Source organism: Pantherophis guttatus, chromosome 4 (assembly GCF_059756535.1).
Source record: "Pantherophis guttatus breed Tessera chromosome 4, ASM5975653v1, whole genome shotgun sequence".
Classification (NCBI taxonomy): domain Eukaryota; kingdom Metazoa; phylum Chordata; class Lepidosauria; order Squamata; family Colubridae; genus Pantherophis; species Pantherophis guttatus.
In genome coordinates this window covers 157,552,517-157,570,100 of record NC_142066.1, presented here as the reverse complement: position 1 = coordinate 157,570,100, position 17,584 = coordinate 157,552,517, and the positions used below count along the sequence as shown (strand labels likewise).

Sequence of the window (17,584 nt, the reverse complement as noted above, 5' to 3'; positions counted from 1 at the left end):
TGGATTAAACCGGTCAAACACTGCCATCTGCTGGCCACATTGTGGATAAAACCATCGGAAAATACAGTCCTTGACTTACAACAGTTCCTTTGGTGACAGCCATTTATTTCGGAATGTTGTAGGGTCTCCTGCTCAAGCAGGGGGTCAGACTAGAAGACCTCGAAGGTCTCTTCCAAGTCTGTTGTCCCGTTGTAGAAGACACCTAAAGGTATCCTGGACCACCAAGAAACTGAACCAATGGACCACCAAAGAGGTCCACCATTGAGTCATGAAGGAACAGGCTCAAACTTATCCTTCTTCAGACACATGATGTGAAGAGTCAACCATCTGGAGAAGGTTCGGGATGGTGGGACCGTAGAAGGAAAGAGAAGAAGAGGCCCATCAATAGCCAAAGCAACGAACTCAAGGATAGTGGCTACAAGGTCTCCGTCGGTAGACTTGAAGGACCTCATTGGGCCTGAAGTTCCTGGAGAAAAAGACCTGTCTGTGTGGTCACCAAGAGTTGACCTCAACTTGATGATACATTTATGGAACAGTTTGGGGTGATGGACTCAAGGGACGTTATGTGGGAAAGCATGAGCTCTGTGACTTTAGTCTGACTCTGCAGAGGATGGTTGGTTCCTTGGTGCTCTCAGCTTGCTGAGCTCTGCCTCTTCCTTTCCTTACACCACACTCCTCACTAAGCACTGATGATGTTATCTAGTTGGGTCATTGAAATGTCTGTAAGGAAGCCACCCAGCTTCCTCCTCCTCTTCTCCATATATCCCAATCCCTTCTAGCACTGATGATATTACCTAGTGTGGTCCTGAAATGTCTGTTCAGAACCCACAGGTCTTCTAAAATCCGAAGTCTCCAAACCTTGCCACTTTTAAGAGTGCCGGACTTCAACAACTCCCAAAATTCCCCAGGAAACACGGCAGAATGAGGAATTCTGAGAGTTGAAGTCCACAAATTGTCAAATAATATTTAATTGTCGTGAGGCAATAAATATTGAGTTTGTCAGAAGTTTGGATGAAAACAAAATATTTGATCCCTTCCTTAGAATTCCACATTCGTGGGCTCTCCTTGAATATTTTTTTTTTCCTGAGAAAACCCATTTGTCTAGGATAGTACAAGCAGTCCTCACTTAGTGACCGTTCGAAGTTACGGCATTGAAAAAAACGGGGCTTTTGACCGTTTCTCAAACTTACGGCAGTTGCAGCATTCCCCAGGGTTATGTGAACGAAATGCAGAGGCTTGGCAGCTGACTCGTATTTAAGACAGTCATGCGATCCCCTTTTGCGACCTTACGATGCAGCCGGATTCACTTAACCACCCCATTACTCCTTTCTACCACTGCAGCGATTCACTATACGACGGTGGCAGGAAATCTCGAAAAAAGGGGGCCAAACTCACTTGTCTTGCTTAGCGAGAAAAATGTTGTGGGTCCATTGTGGCCGTTAAGTTTAGGACTTCTGTTAAAAAAGCAGAAATTTGCATCCAAAGACGGCACAAAACCCACAAACCACACAATCCAGGCGAGTCCAGTCATTGTTACGTACACCGTTTAATATAAAATCAGGATTAGCGTTGAACTCACAAGGGGGTTTGGCATCAGGATTCGAACTCAGGACGCCACAAGCAACAGGCACGAAACGGAGAACGGACAAGATATTTTTTTTACAAAATCGGCTTCTGGGATGAAGATTGTGAGATAGTAGGGCGTACATCCAGGGTTAGAATATTTACTAAAGGAGCCATCCAAACCCCAGCCAGGAAGCCCTCGGCTTACGACGGTTCCCAGCCCAAACCCAACCCGCAATTCCGTCGTCCGTCCTCACTGCATTCAAGTGGTTTGCGATATACATTTTTTCCTCAGAAAAGCAGCAGTTCCAATTTCAAAAATTGAAAAAAAAAAAAAAAATGAAGTGAACCCACAGTTCCGCCCCCAAAAATGTGGCTTTGCTTAATGACAGGGTGTTCACTTAATGACCACCACAAAAAAAAAATATTCGATGAAATCGGGTCAGATTTTTTAAGGATTCTTTGAATAACAAGTCATGAATCACAACGGGAATCACCAAACTCAGCGATGGTTGTTAAGTGAGGACTAGATGTATTTTAGGGGGGTTTTCTATTTATTTATTTATTTATTTATCTTATTAAATTTCTATACCGCCCTTCTCCCGAAGGACTCAGGGCGGTGAACAGCCAGAAGATAAAACACAGAGATACAAAATTTAAAATAGATTAAAACGAATTAAATAATTTGGCTGAATTTTAAAATATCCCATAATTAAACAGATTAAAATTTGTATTTAAAATTTAAATTTAAAAGAGGAGAAGATTTTCTAGTCCGTCGTGCCTGGCCTGCTCGAGATACAACTGGAATTGCCAGACTCGATGACAGTCGTAACTCGAGGCCTCTCTGTGTGATAGCATTTGTGTAGCCCATTGTGCCCAGCCACACTTTGTGTAAGTCACAATCCCTTCCCAAGCAGAATTGGGAGAAAGAGGCAGATGTTTTAGCCTGCACAAAAACACGGAACGCACAACTGAAGCATAACACAACTGAAGTGTAATGCAATTCAACAATTCTTCCGTGTAAAACATCGTCTATACCAAAAAATACTTTTTTAAAAAAAAGCAATATATGCACATGGAGGTCCTCAAAGTTACAGCCGAAATACGACTGCAGTTGTGACTTTGTGTAACGCTTTTTTTTTGTGCATTGCAGGGAAGTTTCTCTGCCTGCTGGACCCACATAAAAACGGCAACGTCTCTGCTTCCATTTTGCTTTTTTAAAAAACTTATCTAAGAAAAAAAAAATAGCCTATTTTTACACACACACACACACACACACACACACACGCAGACTGGACGAATGAAAATATTAAGGTCATACACATATATTTTTGCTAAATAATTTAAACATCTACGGTTTTAATAAAGTGTAATAAATACAATTGTGAATAACTTGATAGACAGCTGAAGTGTTAGAATGCTCCCTCATTTCTCTCTCAGTCACAATGTTGTGCTTTTTCTGGTGTGCATGGGCACCAGAGTGTCCCAAAAAAAGCACATTTAACAGGAGGGCGACAGGATCTCAAGCGACAATAACACCACAACTCATCACAACCTTCCCCAGAAATGGATTTAAAAAGCAAATTTTTTGTCGGCAGTTTGATGATTTGTGGTCTAAATTCATTTCTGAAGGAAGCAGGGAAAAATATCTCGATTTTTTGGGGAAAATACACACAATGGAGAGTGTCACAATTTAATTTTTTTTTCCCCCAAAAGGTTGTCTGCAAAAGAGAAAAATCTGGAATTGCCTGGGTCTCACATAGTGCCGACGCGGATGGTCGAAATGGCAGCGAAGGAACAAAACTCAATCCGTGGTTTTGTGCAAACGAAAATAAAATAAAATAAAAAATAAGGGATTTTTTTGACACCCAAAGGAAATCTTGGCGGCAGGGAAGGATGTGTGTGGAAGAGGTATAAAATTAGAATTAAATTCGTTGTTCTTTTTTCCCGCAGTGTGGAAAACTATCCCTACGGCAGCGAGGAACTGGAGAGCTTCAACGGGTTTCCGAAGACTTTGACTGAGGCTTCCAGACGTAATCCCGGATCATGGAATAGACCACGCCTGGAAGACAAAAAAGAAAGAAAGAAAAAAAAAAAACAATAAGCAACTTTGGTGGGTGAAAAAATGTGTTGATGTAATAACCACGAGAGGGATCTTGGAGTCCTAGCGGACGATCGCTTAAAGATGAGCCAGCCGTGTGCGGCAGCAGCCACAAAGGCCAATACGATCCTAGGCTGAATTAACAGACAGATAGAATCAAGAACACGAAAAGTGTTAGTACCAACTGATAAAGCCTTAGTAAGACCCTATGTGGAATACTGCATCCAGTTTTATTATAAAATAATATATGTTATGTAAAATATATATTATATTATAAAGTATTACACTATAAAATATTGCTAAATATTATATTGTAAAATATTACATTGTATTATTTATTTATTGGTTCGATTTATATGCCACCCTTCTCTGGAGACTCAGGGCGGCTTACAATGCTTTTAAGCAATAGCCATCATACTTTTGTATATACCTGCTTAGTAGGGCTTTTGGCCCCCCATAAGTGGTGTTTTTACAAAGTCAGCTTATTGCCCCCACAATCTGGGTCCTCAATTTACCTACCTCGGAAGGATGGAAGGCTGAGTCAATCTTGAAATTATAAAATATGTAATATTTTAAAATATTACATTATAGTGCATTGTAAAATATAGTTATATTATAAAATATTGTAAAATAATTATATTGTATTATAAAACGGTATATTACAGTACTTTACATTAATTATATCAAAGGTATTATAATAAAAATACAACAGATGTTGAGGCTGTAGTCTAGAAACAGCGGAGAGAAGAGCAACGAAGATGATTAGGGGGCAGGAGAAAACGCATGAAGAACGGTTGCAGGAACTGGGTATGTCTGGTTTAATGAAAAGAAGGACTAGGGGAGACATGAGAGCAGTCTTCCAATGTTAGAGGGGAGCCCCAAAGAAGAGGGAGTCAAGCTATTCTCCAAAACACCACCAACCTGGAATTAAGGAGAAATGTCCTGACAGTGAGAACTATTAACCTGTGGAACTCCTTGCCACCAGAAGTTGTGGGCACCATCCCTGGAGGTTTTTAAAGAAGAGATTGGAGAGACAATGTGTCTGGAATGGTCCGACCTGAACAGGGGGTTAGACTAGAAGACCTCCAAGGTCCCTTCCAACTATGTCATTCTGTAAGGGTCTCCTGCTTGAATAGGAGGTTGGACTAGGTGATCTCCAAGGTACCTTCTCACTCTGATATTCTCTTTGGACTGATTTGTTTGGGTCCTCCAGAGGTGGTTCTACGACCATTCGTTAAGTGATCGTTCAGACTTGACTTACAACCAAAATTGAGCCTGATGGGGTTTTGTTTGGAAGCGGACCGGATCGTTAACCAAATAAACTGTTCACTTGAGGGGGGGGGGGGGGGCCTTCGAAGTTACAAGGACACTGAAATGACCTATGACCGATCCTCGCCATTATGACCACCGTAGCCTCCCCGTGGTCACAAGATCAGTATTTAGGACCATGATAACTGGATATTAAGCGAATCTGGCTTTTCTCTTTGACGTTTTGAGGTCACAAAAAGGGATGATGTGACATATCTTGGTAGTGAGCTTTAATTGGGCCAAATTTATATATCTTTTAAGTGTTTTTTAATATTTGTACTGCATGTTTTTTAATTCTGGCTGTACACCGCCCTGAGTCCTCAGGGAGAAGGGCGGTATAGAAATTCAATAATAATAATAATAATAATAATAATAATAATAATAATAATAATAATAATCCCGCCAGGCACTGCGACCGTCGCAAAGACGAATCTGTTGCCAAGCATTTCAATTTTGGAAATGCTGTGACGGTTGTAAGTTTGAAACACAGTTCTAAAGTCCCTTTTTTCCCAGTCCCCTCGTAACTTTCAACAATCAACATTAAACAAATGTTCGTCAATTGAAAAGACTAGCGGTGTTGTTTGTGGTTCCGCCACTATGTGGGGCATGACAACCGCAGCACGCCAACTTACCACAAACGATGCTGCCCACCACAAAGCCCTGGGCGGCCATCCGTGTGTGGATCAGGTGGATGGACATTTTGGTCTCTCCTCGGGACTTCACCCGGTAGATGCCGTAGGCGGCCAGGGTGAAACAGCCCGCCAGACCTGGGAAAGGCAGAGGAAGAACGGTTCAGCGGATCTGGGGTGGGGAGGAGTCCTGGGTGCTCTCTGAGCTGAGTGGTTTTCTTGCAGGCGTCTCATGACCCAGCTAGATAACATCTTCAGTGCTACAAGGGAGTGGGCTTTTGTGGAGAGAGTGAGAGTGGAAGAGTAGAACTGAGAAAGGCAGAGGAAGAGCTGTCAAGGGTTCAGGGGTCCCAGGAATTAGATGAGAGGGGAAGGAAGGAAGGAAGGAAGGAAGGAAGGAAGGAAGGAAGGAAGGAAGGAAGGAAGGAAGGAAGACCTGAGAAAGGTAGAGGAAGAACTATCAAGGCTTCAGTGGGTCTGGGGTCCCTAGTGTCCCGCCCTGCAATGCCATCCCTAGAAGGATGGGGGGGGGGAGGAGGAAGGGAAGGGCGAAGGAAAAAAGGAAATGGAGGAGGAGAAAGAGAAAATGGAAGGAATAAGGAAAGAACAAAGGAAGGGAGGTGAGGGATGAAGGGAAGGGAGGGGAAGGGGAAGGGGAAGAGAGGAGAGTAAAAGAGAGAGGAAGGAAGGATTGTGGGGTCCCTGGTGCTCTGAGCTTGATAGTTTTCTCGCAGACGTTTCATAACCCAACTAGGTAACATTATCAGTGCTACAACTGAGTGATGTGTTAGAAGAGGAGGAGGAATGACCCACAGACAGCTTAGGCCAGGGGGGGTCAAACTGGCAGCCTGCAGGCTGGATGCGTCAAGTGCAGGCCACACCCATCCCAGCTCCATAAAGGCCCCCAAAAAGGTCACATGACATCAACGTGACACAGCGAGTTCGAGACCTGTGGCCTAGGCTTACAGAAAACAGATTTTGCGAGTCTCCTCACTTTCCAACCGAGCATGTGAACCCACAATCACATTGCCTCCTCAATCCTATAAATGCCCTTTGAAATACAGATAAGTCCTCAACTTGAAAAAGCCCGGAAACAAGAGACTTAGGACCAGTCCTCGCATTTATGACCATTATCGCCTTCTTGGCGACACATGATCAAAATTTTCAGGGTTGGCAACTGGATTCATTTAACGACTGTGCAATCCGCTAAGGACTCCCAGAAAAAAAGTCGCAAAACCCAAACGTGACTCACTTAACGACTACAGGAGGGGGGGGGAGTCCGGTCCCGGTTGCAGTCGTGAAGTCGAGGACTATCTGTATAAAGAAGGGATTCTCAAGATGGGCAGTTGGAAGATGTGGGAAATTCTGCGTGTTGGGAGTCCAGGTCGAAAAATTCTGATTTCAACCCCATTGGGTGAATTCGAACCTGTTGCTCAGATCTCAAGCAATTGCCGGAATTCACCGAAGACGCCATTGTGAAACGGGACGGGCTCAGAGCAACCGGCCGTCGGACGGCAAAGCCCAAGAGAAGCACCTACCGATGGGGACGAAGGGCATTTCCTTCGATTTTCGGAGCAGTTTCGAACCAGCTGTTTCTTCATAAACCGGAAAGACTTTTTCTGAGGGGGATGCCATGGTCACTGTAAGGAAACAGAAACGGATGAAAGGTTACACGTTGGAGGTAGCCGGGGGGCGGGAGCAGACTTTGAAAAATATAGGGGGTCCTCAACTTACGACAGTTCGTTTAGTGACCGTTCGAAGTTACATTGCCGACGGTCGTCGTGATTACGAGTGTCACAAGGTCCTCACGGATACGTATGTGGGTAGTCCTCGACTTATTACCGCAATGGGGCTCAATGTTTATGTTTTTAAGGCAGATGTTGATTAAATGAGTTTTGCCCTATTTAACGATGTTTCTCACCATGGTTGTTAGAGTGAATCATTATATATCTATACACACACACACACACATACATACAGGCAGCATATAAATTTAATAAATATAACAGAATTGGAAGGGACCTTGGAGGTCATCTAGTCCAGGACTCTCCAACTTTGGCAACTTTTAAGACTTGTGGGCTTCAAGCAAAGCTGGCTGAGGAATTCTGGGAGTTGAAGTTGCCAAGGTTGGAGACCCCTGACCTAGTCTAACCCCCACTCAAGCATGGTTAAAAACTGTGAGTTGACCAAAAGCAGCAAATGCAATGAAGTCAATGCATAAACTCCGTCTGTCAACCCCCTTCTCTGCGCCCACCCCAAAAAAAGGAATAAAAATCTATTTCTCTCCACACCGCTGATCTGGATAATAAGGTATTTCCTTGTCTCAAATTTCTGACTTCATTTCCTGGCAACATTTCTGCCCTCGATTTCATCAGACTCTTTTCTCTCCCAGCCGGTTGTGAGCAAAGGGCCGTTGCATCATTGTGTAAAAATGTTCCGGAAATCCCTCTCTTTATGGCTTGTGGCTCATGTGATTTCACCTCTTTGCAAAGTAATTTTGCAAACTTAAAAAAAAAAAAAAAAAAGAATCACCTTGCCAACATCTTTGACCTTATTCCAATTTTTTTCCACCCAAAATCCCAGCCAGCAATTCCTTGGAAAGGAGAAAGACAAGGAATTTTTTTTTTTTTAAAGGACTTTAATCGAACTAAGCTAGAAATAAGAGAGAAGTTTTCCAACATCTGAGGCTTTTAAGAAGAGATTGGGCAGCCATTTGGCTGAAATGGTAGAGATGGAAGGGAGGGGCTGATGACCTCCAAGGTCCTTTCCATCTCTGTGATTCTATGATTCTGTACGGATCTCCTGCTCTAGCAGGGGGTTGGACTAAATGACCTCCAAGGTGCCTTCCACCTCTGTTATTCTGCAATCCTGTAAGGGTCTCCTGCTTGAGAAACGGGTTGGACTAGAAGACCTCCAAGATCCCTTCTAACCCTGTTATTCTGAAGTAATTACATGCCTATTTGGGCGCTGATTTTAGAAAATCCTCGACTTATGACCACATTCGAAGTCCAAATTTCCAGCGCTAAGCGAGGTAGTTGTCAAGTGGGTTTCGTCCTGTTTTATGACCTTTCTGGCCATTGTTGTTCAGGGAATTGCTGCTGTTGTTCAATTACCACCAGGATTCCTCAAGTTACGGCTAAAATTGAGCCCAAAATGTATGTCACTAAGTGAGACACTTGTGAAGTGAGCTTTGCCCTATTGTAGAACCTTTCCAGTCGCAGTTAAGGCAAATTACTGCTGTCGTTAAGTGAGCAACCCAGTTGTTATGTGAATCTGGCTTCCCCATTCACAAAGAGGGATCAGGTGAACGCTGGGACACTACGACCGTCATAAATACGAGTCAGATGTCAAAGTGTCCAAATTTTGATTGTGTGACCTTGGGGGATGCCACAAAGGTCTGGTGAAAATCAATCCCCTTATTCAGGGCTGTTGTAACTCCAAACAGTCACTAAATGAACTGTCATAAGTCAAGGACTACCCGTATATGAAGGGGCCTTTCAGACCACAAAATCCAACTAGGCTTCACTAGGCCAAAACTGATGACAAGGAGGACACCTGATGCTGGGATGGGAAGTTCTGGCGCCTAGAAGCTTTGTTTTGAGAAGTCACAACTAAGCTCTTCACAATTTTTGGGAAAAAGAAGGGTGGAAGCATTGCTTTCCAGTAGATTGACAGCTGTCAATATCCAGAAAGCGATTTGCAAAGGGAGTGGAGCCTTGCCATATTTTGCATGCAATTAATGCTTCCAATTGTAATTTTAGAAATTTCTGCATTTCACTTTTTTAGTGTTTGCAAGCTGCCCAGAGTGGCCTTATCAGTGAGAGGTGGCATATATATATATTAATTAAATAATTATTTAAATTAAATTAATTTAAATTAAATAATTAAATGTAATCAATCGATACAGCTTTTATATATATATGTTTTCTCAGGTTTTCGCGGGTGTTTGTATGTAGGTCTTTGGTTATTCGGGTCTTCTCCCATGCAAAATTGGAAGTGTCTTGGCAACGTTTCGACGAAGTCTCATTCGTCATCTTCAGGCTGGTGTTCTCGGCTTCGTGCTTCGAAGCACGACGAAGCACGAAGCCGAGAACACCAGCCTGAAGATGACGAATGAGACTTCGTCGAAACGTCGCCAAGACATTTCCAATTTTACATGGGAGAAGACCCGAATAACCAAAGACCTACATATATATATATATATATATATATATAAGCTGTATCGATTGATTACATTTAATTTACAATGTAATTTAAATTTATACATATATATATATAATGTATAATGTAATAATGCAATAATATGTAGTGTATATAATATAATATACATTATATGTATAAACTTTTATACATATAATGTATTGATCAATTAAATTTAAATTATATCATGTATTGAGCTATTAAGCTTAAATTTTATATAGTATACATATATGTGTGTGTAGACTGATTTATTATTCAGTTATATAGTGTATTCATCTATTAAATTTATATAATGAATCGATCGATGAAATTTAAATTATAGATGTATTGAGCTATGAAATTTAAAATTATACATATAGAGATCATATATATAGAAAGATATATAATGTATTGATCTATGACATTTAAATTATATATGTAATGTGTTGATCTATGACGGACAAATCTACAAAAATGTAGATTTCTTAAAATTTAAACTTGATATTAAATTTTATATATCACGTATTGATTTATTAAAGCATATATAATGTATTTTTATATGTATTTTTATATTGTGTTTAGTTAGATCTGTATTAAATTTATTTGCAATACTTCTTATAGGTGAAGCAACTCCTGGGCAGCTTACAAAAAACAAAATTGATAACAAGAGAACTAAAATTACAATTTCTTTTAGGAAACTACACCGCCCATCTCATTTAAAGTTTAAAAAGTTTAAACTTTAAACTGGACTGTTTAAAAAGTAGATCTAATAATAGATGAACACAGATAGGTGGATAAATAGATGAACATACATTAACAATACACAATTATTATAATATATATTATAATATAATTATAATTATATTATATTATATATATATATATATATCATATATACATATATCATATCAGATATATATTATGTCATATATTATATAATACACAATTATTAAACAACACTATCCATATTATAATTTCTAAATCATAAAAAGTGAAATTAACAGGAATATATTATAAGCACGAGGGGGGAAGGGGAGCCTAAGGCTTGGACATGAGGCCGGGGATGATGGTCACCGTATCCCTCGCAGCCGGAAAGGCTGGGGATGATGGGAGAGGTAGTCCCCTTTCCAACAGGCAACCGGGGAACGGCGGAAGAACTCCCCCCGAGGCCGCCGGGCACGCCTCAGCGCTACCCGGGACTCACCTCTGAATATTTCCGACCTTCCTTCTCACTCGCCGGCCGGCTTCTAATCGAGGCGGGGATGAGGAGGCCTCGGGTCTTTCACTGAGGATACCACGCCCCGAAAAGATGACGAACTTCCGTCCCTCGCCCCGCCCCTTCCGCCCCGTATCGTTTGTCGTGCGTTCGTTCTTGAGGGACTTGAAGGTTGCCAACTTTCCCATGAAAGCCTTCCGGGCCGTCAGGTCTTTCGCCGCCCCGCCTCCTTGACGTCATAGCCACCGCTCGGCCAATCAGAGGGCCTCGGCGGCTCTTTCGCTGCCATGGTGACGCGGTTGCCAAGGGGCGACCGCACAATGGAATGTGAGACGAGTTGGGGCCCTGATTTTTTTTCCCGCGCTTTTTTTTTTTTTTTTGTGGCGGGTTCACACGACGCGCCAAAAAAAACAAACGAGTGGAAAGTTCGTTGACTCGGGTTTTCCCGCCATCTTTTGTTCCAGGCCAAAGGGACGGAAAAAAGGGAAGAAACTCGGAGGGAGGGCGGAAAGTCAGCCTGCTTAGTGTTTGTGGAGGGTACCTCGTTGTGTGAACGCAACATTTGCGCTTAATGCGTGTAGGCAGACACCAAAAAGGGGTTAGGCCCGTTGCTGGATTTAGAGAGTTGTATGAATGCCTCAGAAGGAGGGAGAAAATAATTAACTCTTATTTATTTTTATTTCTTTAATTAAAACATTTCTAGGGCCTTCCCTTCAGTCTGTGAGGCAATCATATAATCTGCCTCTTGACCCCCGGATTCACTTAACGACGGCCACAGAAAAAAAGGTTGTAAAATCAGGTATGGTAACCTGATGACCTGCTTAATGACCATCATGACGTAAAATGACGTAAAATTATAAATTGAGGACTGCTTCTCATGCCTAAGCATTTTGGGGGAAAAACCCTGACCGAAGGGTGAAACCCAAATAGAGGTAGTCCTCCACTTACAACTGTTCATTTAATGACCGTTCAAAGTGATGACAGTGCTGAAGAAAGTGACTTTGTTTGTCATACTTAACGACGGTTGTATTATTCCCTCATGGACAACTGATTCATATTTGTGACCATTGCAGCTTCCCGAGGTCATATGATCCCCTTTGGCAAGCTTCTGACAAGCAAAATCAATGGGGAAACCAGATTCACTTAACAACTGTGTGACTAACTTAACAACCACATGGATTCAATTAACAGCGGCAGGAAAGGTGGTAAAATGGGGCAAAACTCACTGAAGAAATGTCTCGCTTAGCAATGGAAATTTGGGGCTCAGTTGTGGTTGTAAGTCGAGGACTACCTGTAAATGAAGTCGTCTGACGGCTGACTGTTGCTTTCTCCTGGACAGGAAGTCCTCGACTTAAGATCACAATTCAGACCAGTGTCCTGGGGTCATGTGATTCCCTTTTCCGATCTTCTGACCAGTCTTCGGCTTACAATCACAGTTGAGCCCCAAATGTCTGTTGCTAAGCGAGACATTTGTGAAGTGAGCTTTGCCCCGTTTTACGACTCTTCTTGCCATTTTTCTGAAGTGAATTGCGGCAGTTGTTCTTGGAGTCACAGGGTTGTTAAGTGAATCTGGCTTCCTGCTGGTCGGAAGGTCGCAAAAGGGGATCATGTGACCTCGGGACATTGCAACCCATCATAAATATGAGTCAGTTTCCGAATGTTTTGATCATGTGACCAGGGGAATGCTTGTGTTAGAAATGGTCATAAGTCACTTTTGTGAATGCTGTTGTCATTTGTCACTAAATACTGTGTTGTAAATCGAGGACTTACCTGAAAAGTCAATGGGGAAACCAGATTTACTTAGCAACTCTGCTACCAACTTTAGGCAAGGGACCAGATGGGGCAAAACTCATTTAACAACTGTCTTGCTTAGCAACAGAAATTTTGGGCTCAATTGTGATTTTACATCTAGGATTACTTCAATCAATCAAAAGAGAGCTGGAAGGGAGCTTGGAGGTCATCTAGCCCAACCCCCTGCTCGAGCAGAGACCATGACAGAATAACAGAGCTGGAAGGACTTTGGAGGTCATTTAGTCCAACCTCCTGCTCAAGCAGGAGACTCTATATACCATTTCAGACAGGTGGATGTCCAGTCTCTTCTTCAAAACCCCCAGTCATATAGAACAAATCAATAAATAGAAATATTTGGGAGATGCCTGCAGAGCCTTTTCAGCATCTTGCCGCCGATTAATTCAGAAATTTTCCCCACCCTTTCAACAGTCAAAGTTGGCTTCTTTCTTTGAAACAAGAACACACACACAAAAAAACAGAATTATTTCTGCTTTGCATGCAAGGACTTTCTCACTCTGCTTTCCAACCTGGCTGGCTGCCATGTACCCATTCAGCATTTCTTTTTTAATTCTCTTCCAATTTTTTCTGCTTTGACTCACAGTGTTCATTTCTTTTTTAATTCTCTCCCATTTTTTTCTGATTTGGCTCACAGTGTTCATTACTTTTTCAATTCACTTCAAATGATTTCTGCTTTGGCTCACCATTGACGTCTTTTGAAGCGAGTCCCGGCCTGGATATTCTCTTTTTTGTTTTCAGCCAAGAGTTACACAACCAGGGAAGTGATGACTAAAGCAACTGTGTGCCTCCACAGTTACAGTATTGGTGTGGCTGGTTACATATTGATCTTAAAATTTCACAAGAATTGTGTCTGTTGCAGACACTCGGTACAAGAGGGTTGCATGCTTACGTCAGTGTACAATCACAAGTTTTGCCTTGCGCATACTTGTTCTGGATAAGCCAACGCTTTTTCAAATACAGGCTGTCCTTGAATTACGACCACAATGGAGCCCCAAATTTACGTTGCTAAGTGAAGCGAAATTTGCTCCGTTTTACTACTTTTTGGGGGGCCGCAATTGCTAAGTGAATCATTGCCATTGTTACATGAGTCACCCTGTTAAGTGAATCCGGCTTCCGCCATTGACTGTGCTCGTCGGAAAGTCGCAAAAGCGGATCGCGTGACACCCCCAGGGGGCGCTGCGACCGTCATAAACATGAGTCAGCAGAACGTGTGACTTTCGATCACGGGACCGTGAGGAGTCCGCGACTGTCATTAACTGTGAAAAATGATCCTGTCACTTTTGTCAGGGCCATTGTAACTTTGAACAGTGAGTAAATGAACACTTGTAAGTCGAGGACTACCTGAAAATGCAGTTGGTCCTTGTTGTTTAGTGGCCTTTGAAGTTAAAATGGCCCTGAAAAAAGTGACTTACGACCGTTGTTCACACTTACGACTGTTGCCATATCCCCTTGGTCATATGATCAGAATTCAGACGCTTGGCAACTGACTCATATTTATGACATCCCGGGGGATCACGCAATCCCCTTTTGTGACCTTCTGGCAGGCAAAGTCAATGGGGAAGCCGGATTCACTTGTAACTCATTTAACAACTGCAGGGATTCACTTAACCACGGTGGCAAAGAAGGTCATAAAATGGGGAAACTCACTTAACAACTGTCTCACTTAGCAACGGAAATGTTGGGCTTTATCTTAACTATGTAACTTAACATTTGGGGTGCTTCACTTAACAACTGTGGCCAGAAAGTTCATAAAATGGGGAAAGACTCACTTAACAACTGTCTCACTTAGCAACAGAGATTTGGGGCTCAATTGTGATCGTAAGTGAAGGACTGCCTGTAATATATATGCCACATTAAGGAAAGTTACCCATCCATCTCTTTAGCTCTCTACGTTGTCTTTCTTTAGCTACATGTGGTCCTCGACTTACGACCTCAATAAGGATCCGAATTTCTGCTGCTAGCCAAGTCGGTTGTTCTACGAGTCTTTTACTGTGCGAGAAGTCCTCGATTTATGACACCCCAATTTCTGTTGCTAAGCAAGATGATTGTTCAGAGCATTTCACCTCCTTTTATGACCTTTCCTGCCACCGTTGTTAAGTGAATCACTGTAGTGGTTCAGTTAGTAAGCTGAATCTGGCTTCCCCATTGACTTTGCTGGTCGGCAGGTCGCAAAAGGGACAGTGCAACCGTCATGAAAACGAGTCAGTTGCTAAGCGGTCAAATTTTGATCAGGTGACCCTTGATACTGCAACAGATGTAAGTGTGAAACTGGTCGTAAGTCACTTTATTTGTACCATAGGATGTTTGAACGGTCCCTAAACGAATGGTTGTAAGTCGAGGACTCCCTGTGATTGCTGGCCTGTCTATTTAAGGGATGTCTCATTAAATGAAACTCCTTCCTCTTTTGCTGAGAAAATATATTTTGGGGACCTGTGGTGGCAATTTCATTTTACGCTCTCTCCGGCCTTTCACCACAAAGCTATTCATTTTATTACTTGATTATCGCTTCCTTTTTCGCAATCAGCATTGGGGTAATAAAAAAAAAAAGAGTGGAAAAAAGGAGATTTTATCATTTTTAGCAGTAAACTCTTCTTGCTGTGCCTAAGCAGAGGTCAAAAACCTGCAAGTTGTTTCCCTGGTTGGTTTTAGAAAGAAAAAAAAAACAGAATTTAAGTCGAAGAGAGAAAGAAAAAATGCAGGATAGCTGATGGGAGTCAAAGTCCCAGGAGAGAGTTTTATATTACACCTTTATTGAGGAGCTCCAGAGCACGTACAGAGTCTCTTTATTGAGGCTTACTGGTGTTGGCCAGCCCAACTTACTTGCATTATTGATTGATTTTGGACCCTACCATTACCTATATTACCTATATTGGTAATATAACACTTTTAGATTAGGAGGAGGAGGAGAACTGTAGAATCTTTGGTGCTCCCTGAGCTTGGTTGTTTCCTTGCGGACGTTTTATGACCCAGCTAGGTAACATCATCAGTGCTAAAAGGGAGGAGGAGGAAGACAATGACTGTGGGGATGCTTTGCGCTCTCTGAGCATGTTGGGCTTTTTTGCAGACGTTTCATGGCCCAACTAGGGAACATCATCAGTTCTATGCATTGATATAGCATTGATGCTAGCCCTGATGATATTCCCGTTTGGTCAAGAAAACCAAACCAAGAGAGCACCAAGGACCCCACACTCCTCCTCGTTCTTCCTCCTCTTCTTTTTTTCTCCTCCTCTTCCTCCTCCTCCTCCTCCTCGCCGCAAACTCCCCTCCCTTCTAACCCTGATGACGTTCCCTAAATTGGGCCACAAAACGTCTGCAAGGAAACCACCCAGCTCAGAGAGCAGCAAGGACACCTCAGTGCAATTATCTACGTATGTTACCAGGTATAAAACCTCGACTGAGAAATTTAGGTTATCGGCTTCCAAAGGCCCCTTCCTGCTGAGTAATTTCTGTGGAAATATGGAGGAGCTCCCTTCCAATAAATGAAGGTTTCCCCTCAAATATTTATTCTGGGTAGTGGCTGTGTTTCAAAAGTATGTCAGTCTCTTTTTGGAACTCATTCTCTTCCCTTCTCAAGCACAGAGATCGTGACGATCAAAGAGGCACGTCCAAACAAAGCAAACTTATTTTTATTTTATTTTATTATTTTTATTTTTATTATTTTTATTTTTATTATTTTTATTTCGGTGCAACAAAAAAGTTTGCACGGCTTTCACACTGCATAACAATTTTCGGCTTTGCTGCTTTGTGGGTTTTATTTTTTAAAAAAAATATTCACACCATAAAGAAACCCACTGACAGAGTTTCCTGTTGTCGACTGCGCTTTTCTTGGCCAGAGGGAGGTTTAGGTAAGTCAGGAACTCCTCGACTTACGACCGCAGTGGAGTCCAAACTTATTTGTTAAAAAGTGAATCATGGGTTCAGGGAGTATGCCGCCATTTTCGAGCTTCCCTGCCACCATTGTTGAGTGAATCACTGCAGTGGTTAAGCCAGTAACTCCGTGGTTAAGCGAATCTGGGCTACCCCGTTTTGCTCATTGGAATGTCGTAAAAGGCAGATCGTGTGATCCCCCTGGAGGATTCTGTGACAGTCGTAAACACGAGTCGGTGGCTGAGCATGTGAATTCAGGACCATGAGGAGGCTGCGATGGTCATAAGTATGAAAACGGTTCCCAGTCCCTTTTATCCCCCAGTGCCGTTGCAACTTGGAACCGTCACTAAATGAACAGTTGTAAGTCGAGGAATACCTGTACCGTCCCAAACCAAGAACAGTTTTAAACTCTTGTACAACCTTTCCTGGGTGACTATTTGCCAACCTGCCTTAACAAAAACGTCCACCAAATGTTCTCCTTAGTCATGCTGCGTTGTGTCATTTCGTGAGAGGCACCTTTTCTTTGGAGTGGCCGTTTTTTTACGTTTGGGGACAGAATGAGACCGTTGGCAGCCTCGTGGTGCGCAAAGCTTTACAAAAGTCGCAAAGGAAGCAACGGGGGCTCCTCTCGCTGCGGCTTTCGGAACGGTCACAAACCGGTTGTGCGCCAAAATTGGAGAATTTGCACGACGGTGTTACAATAAATGCTGGTTCGCATTCCTGAACAGAAAAGGGGCGAGATACAGCGAGTCCCCGGGTTTTATGCCCTCTCTGGCTTTGAACTTCCTGGGGCCCCGAAAGAGTATCCTGATTGGTTGTCAGACTCCCAGGGGGTGGGGGTCTTAGCTAGCCTTGCTGGCTGATGTAATCTTCCCAGGTGCCATGTGAGTTTCTGTCTTAGATGGGTCCTAT

General features: G+C 42.6%; 1 protein-coding gene across 1 annotated transcript; it reads right to left on the bottom strand.

Moving 5' to 3' along the window:
* Positions 1-2,891: 2,891 nt before the first annotated feature.
* HIGD1A (HIG1 hypoxia inducible domain family member 1A) lies at positions 2,892-11,231 on the bottom strand. Its single transcript, XM_034430512.3, has 4 exons — positions 10,985-11,231; positions 7,140-7,241; positions 5,605-5,739; positions 2,892-3,625 (listed from the first exon to the last, which is right to left on the bottom strand). The coding sequence occupies exons 2-4, from the start codon at positions 7,234-7,236 to the stop codon at positions 3,558-3,560; spliced, it is 300 nt and encodes a 99-aa protein (XP_034286403.2). The 5' UTR covers positions 7,237-7,241; positions 10,985-11,231; the 3' UTR covers positions 2,892-3,557.
* Between the last annotated feature and the right edge of the window lie 6,353 nt (positions 11,232-17,584).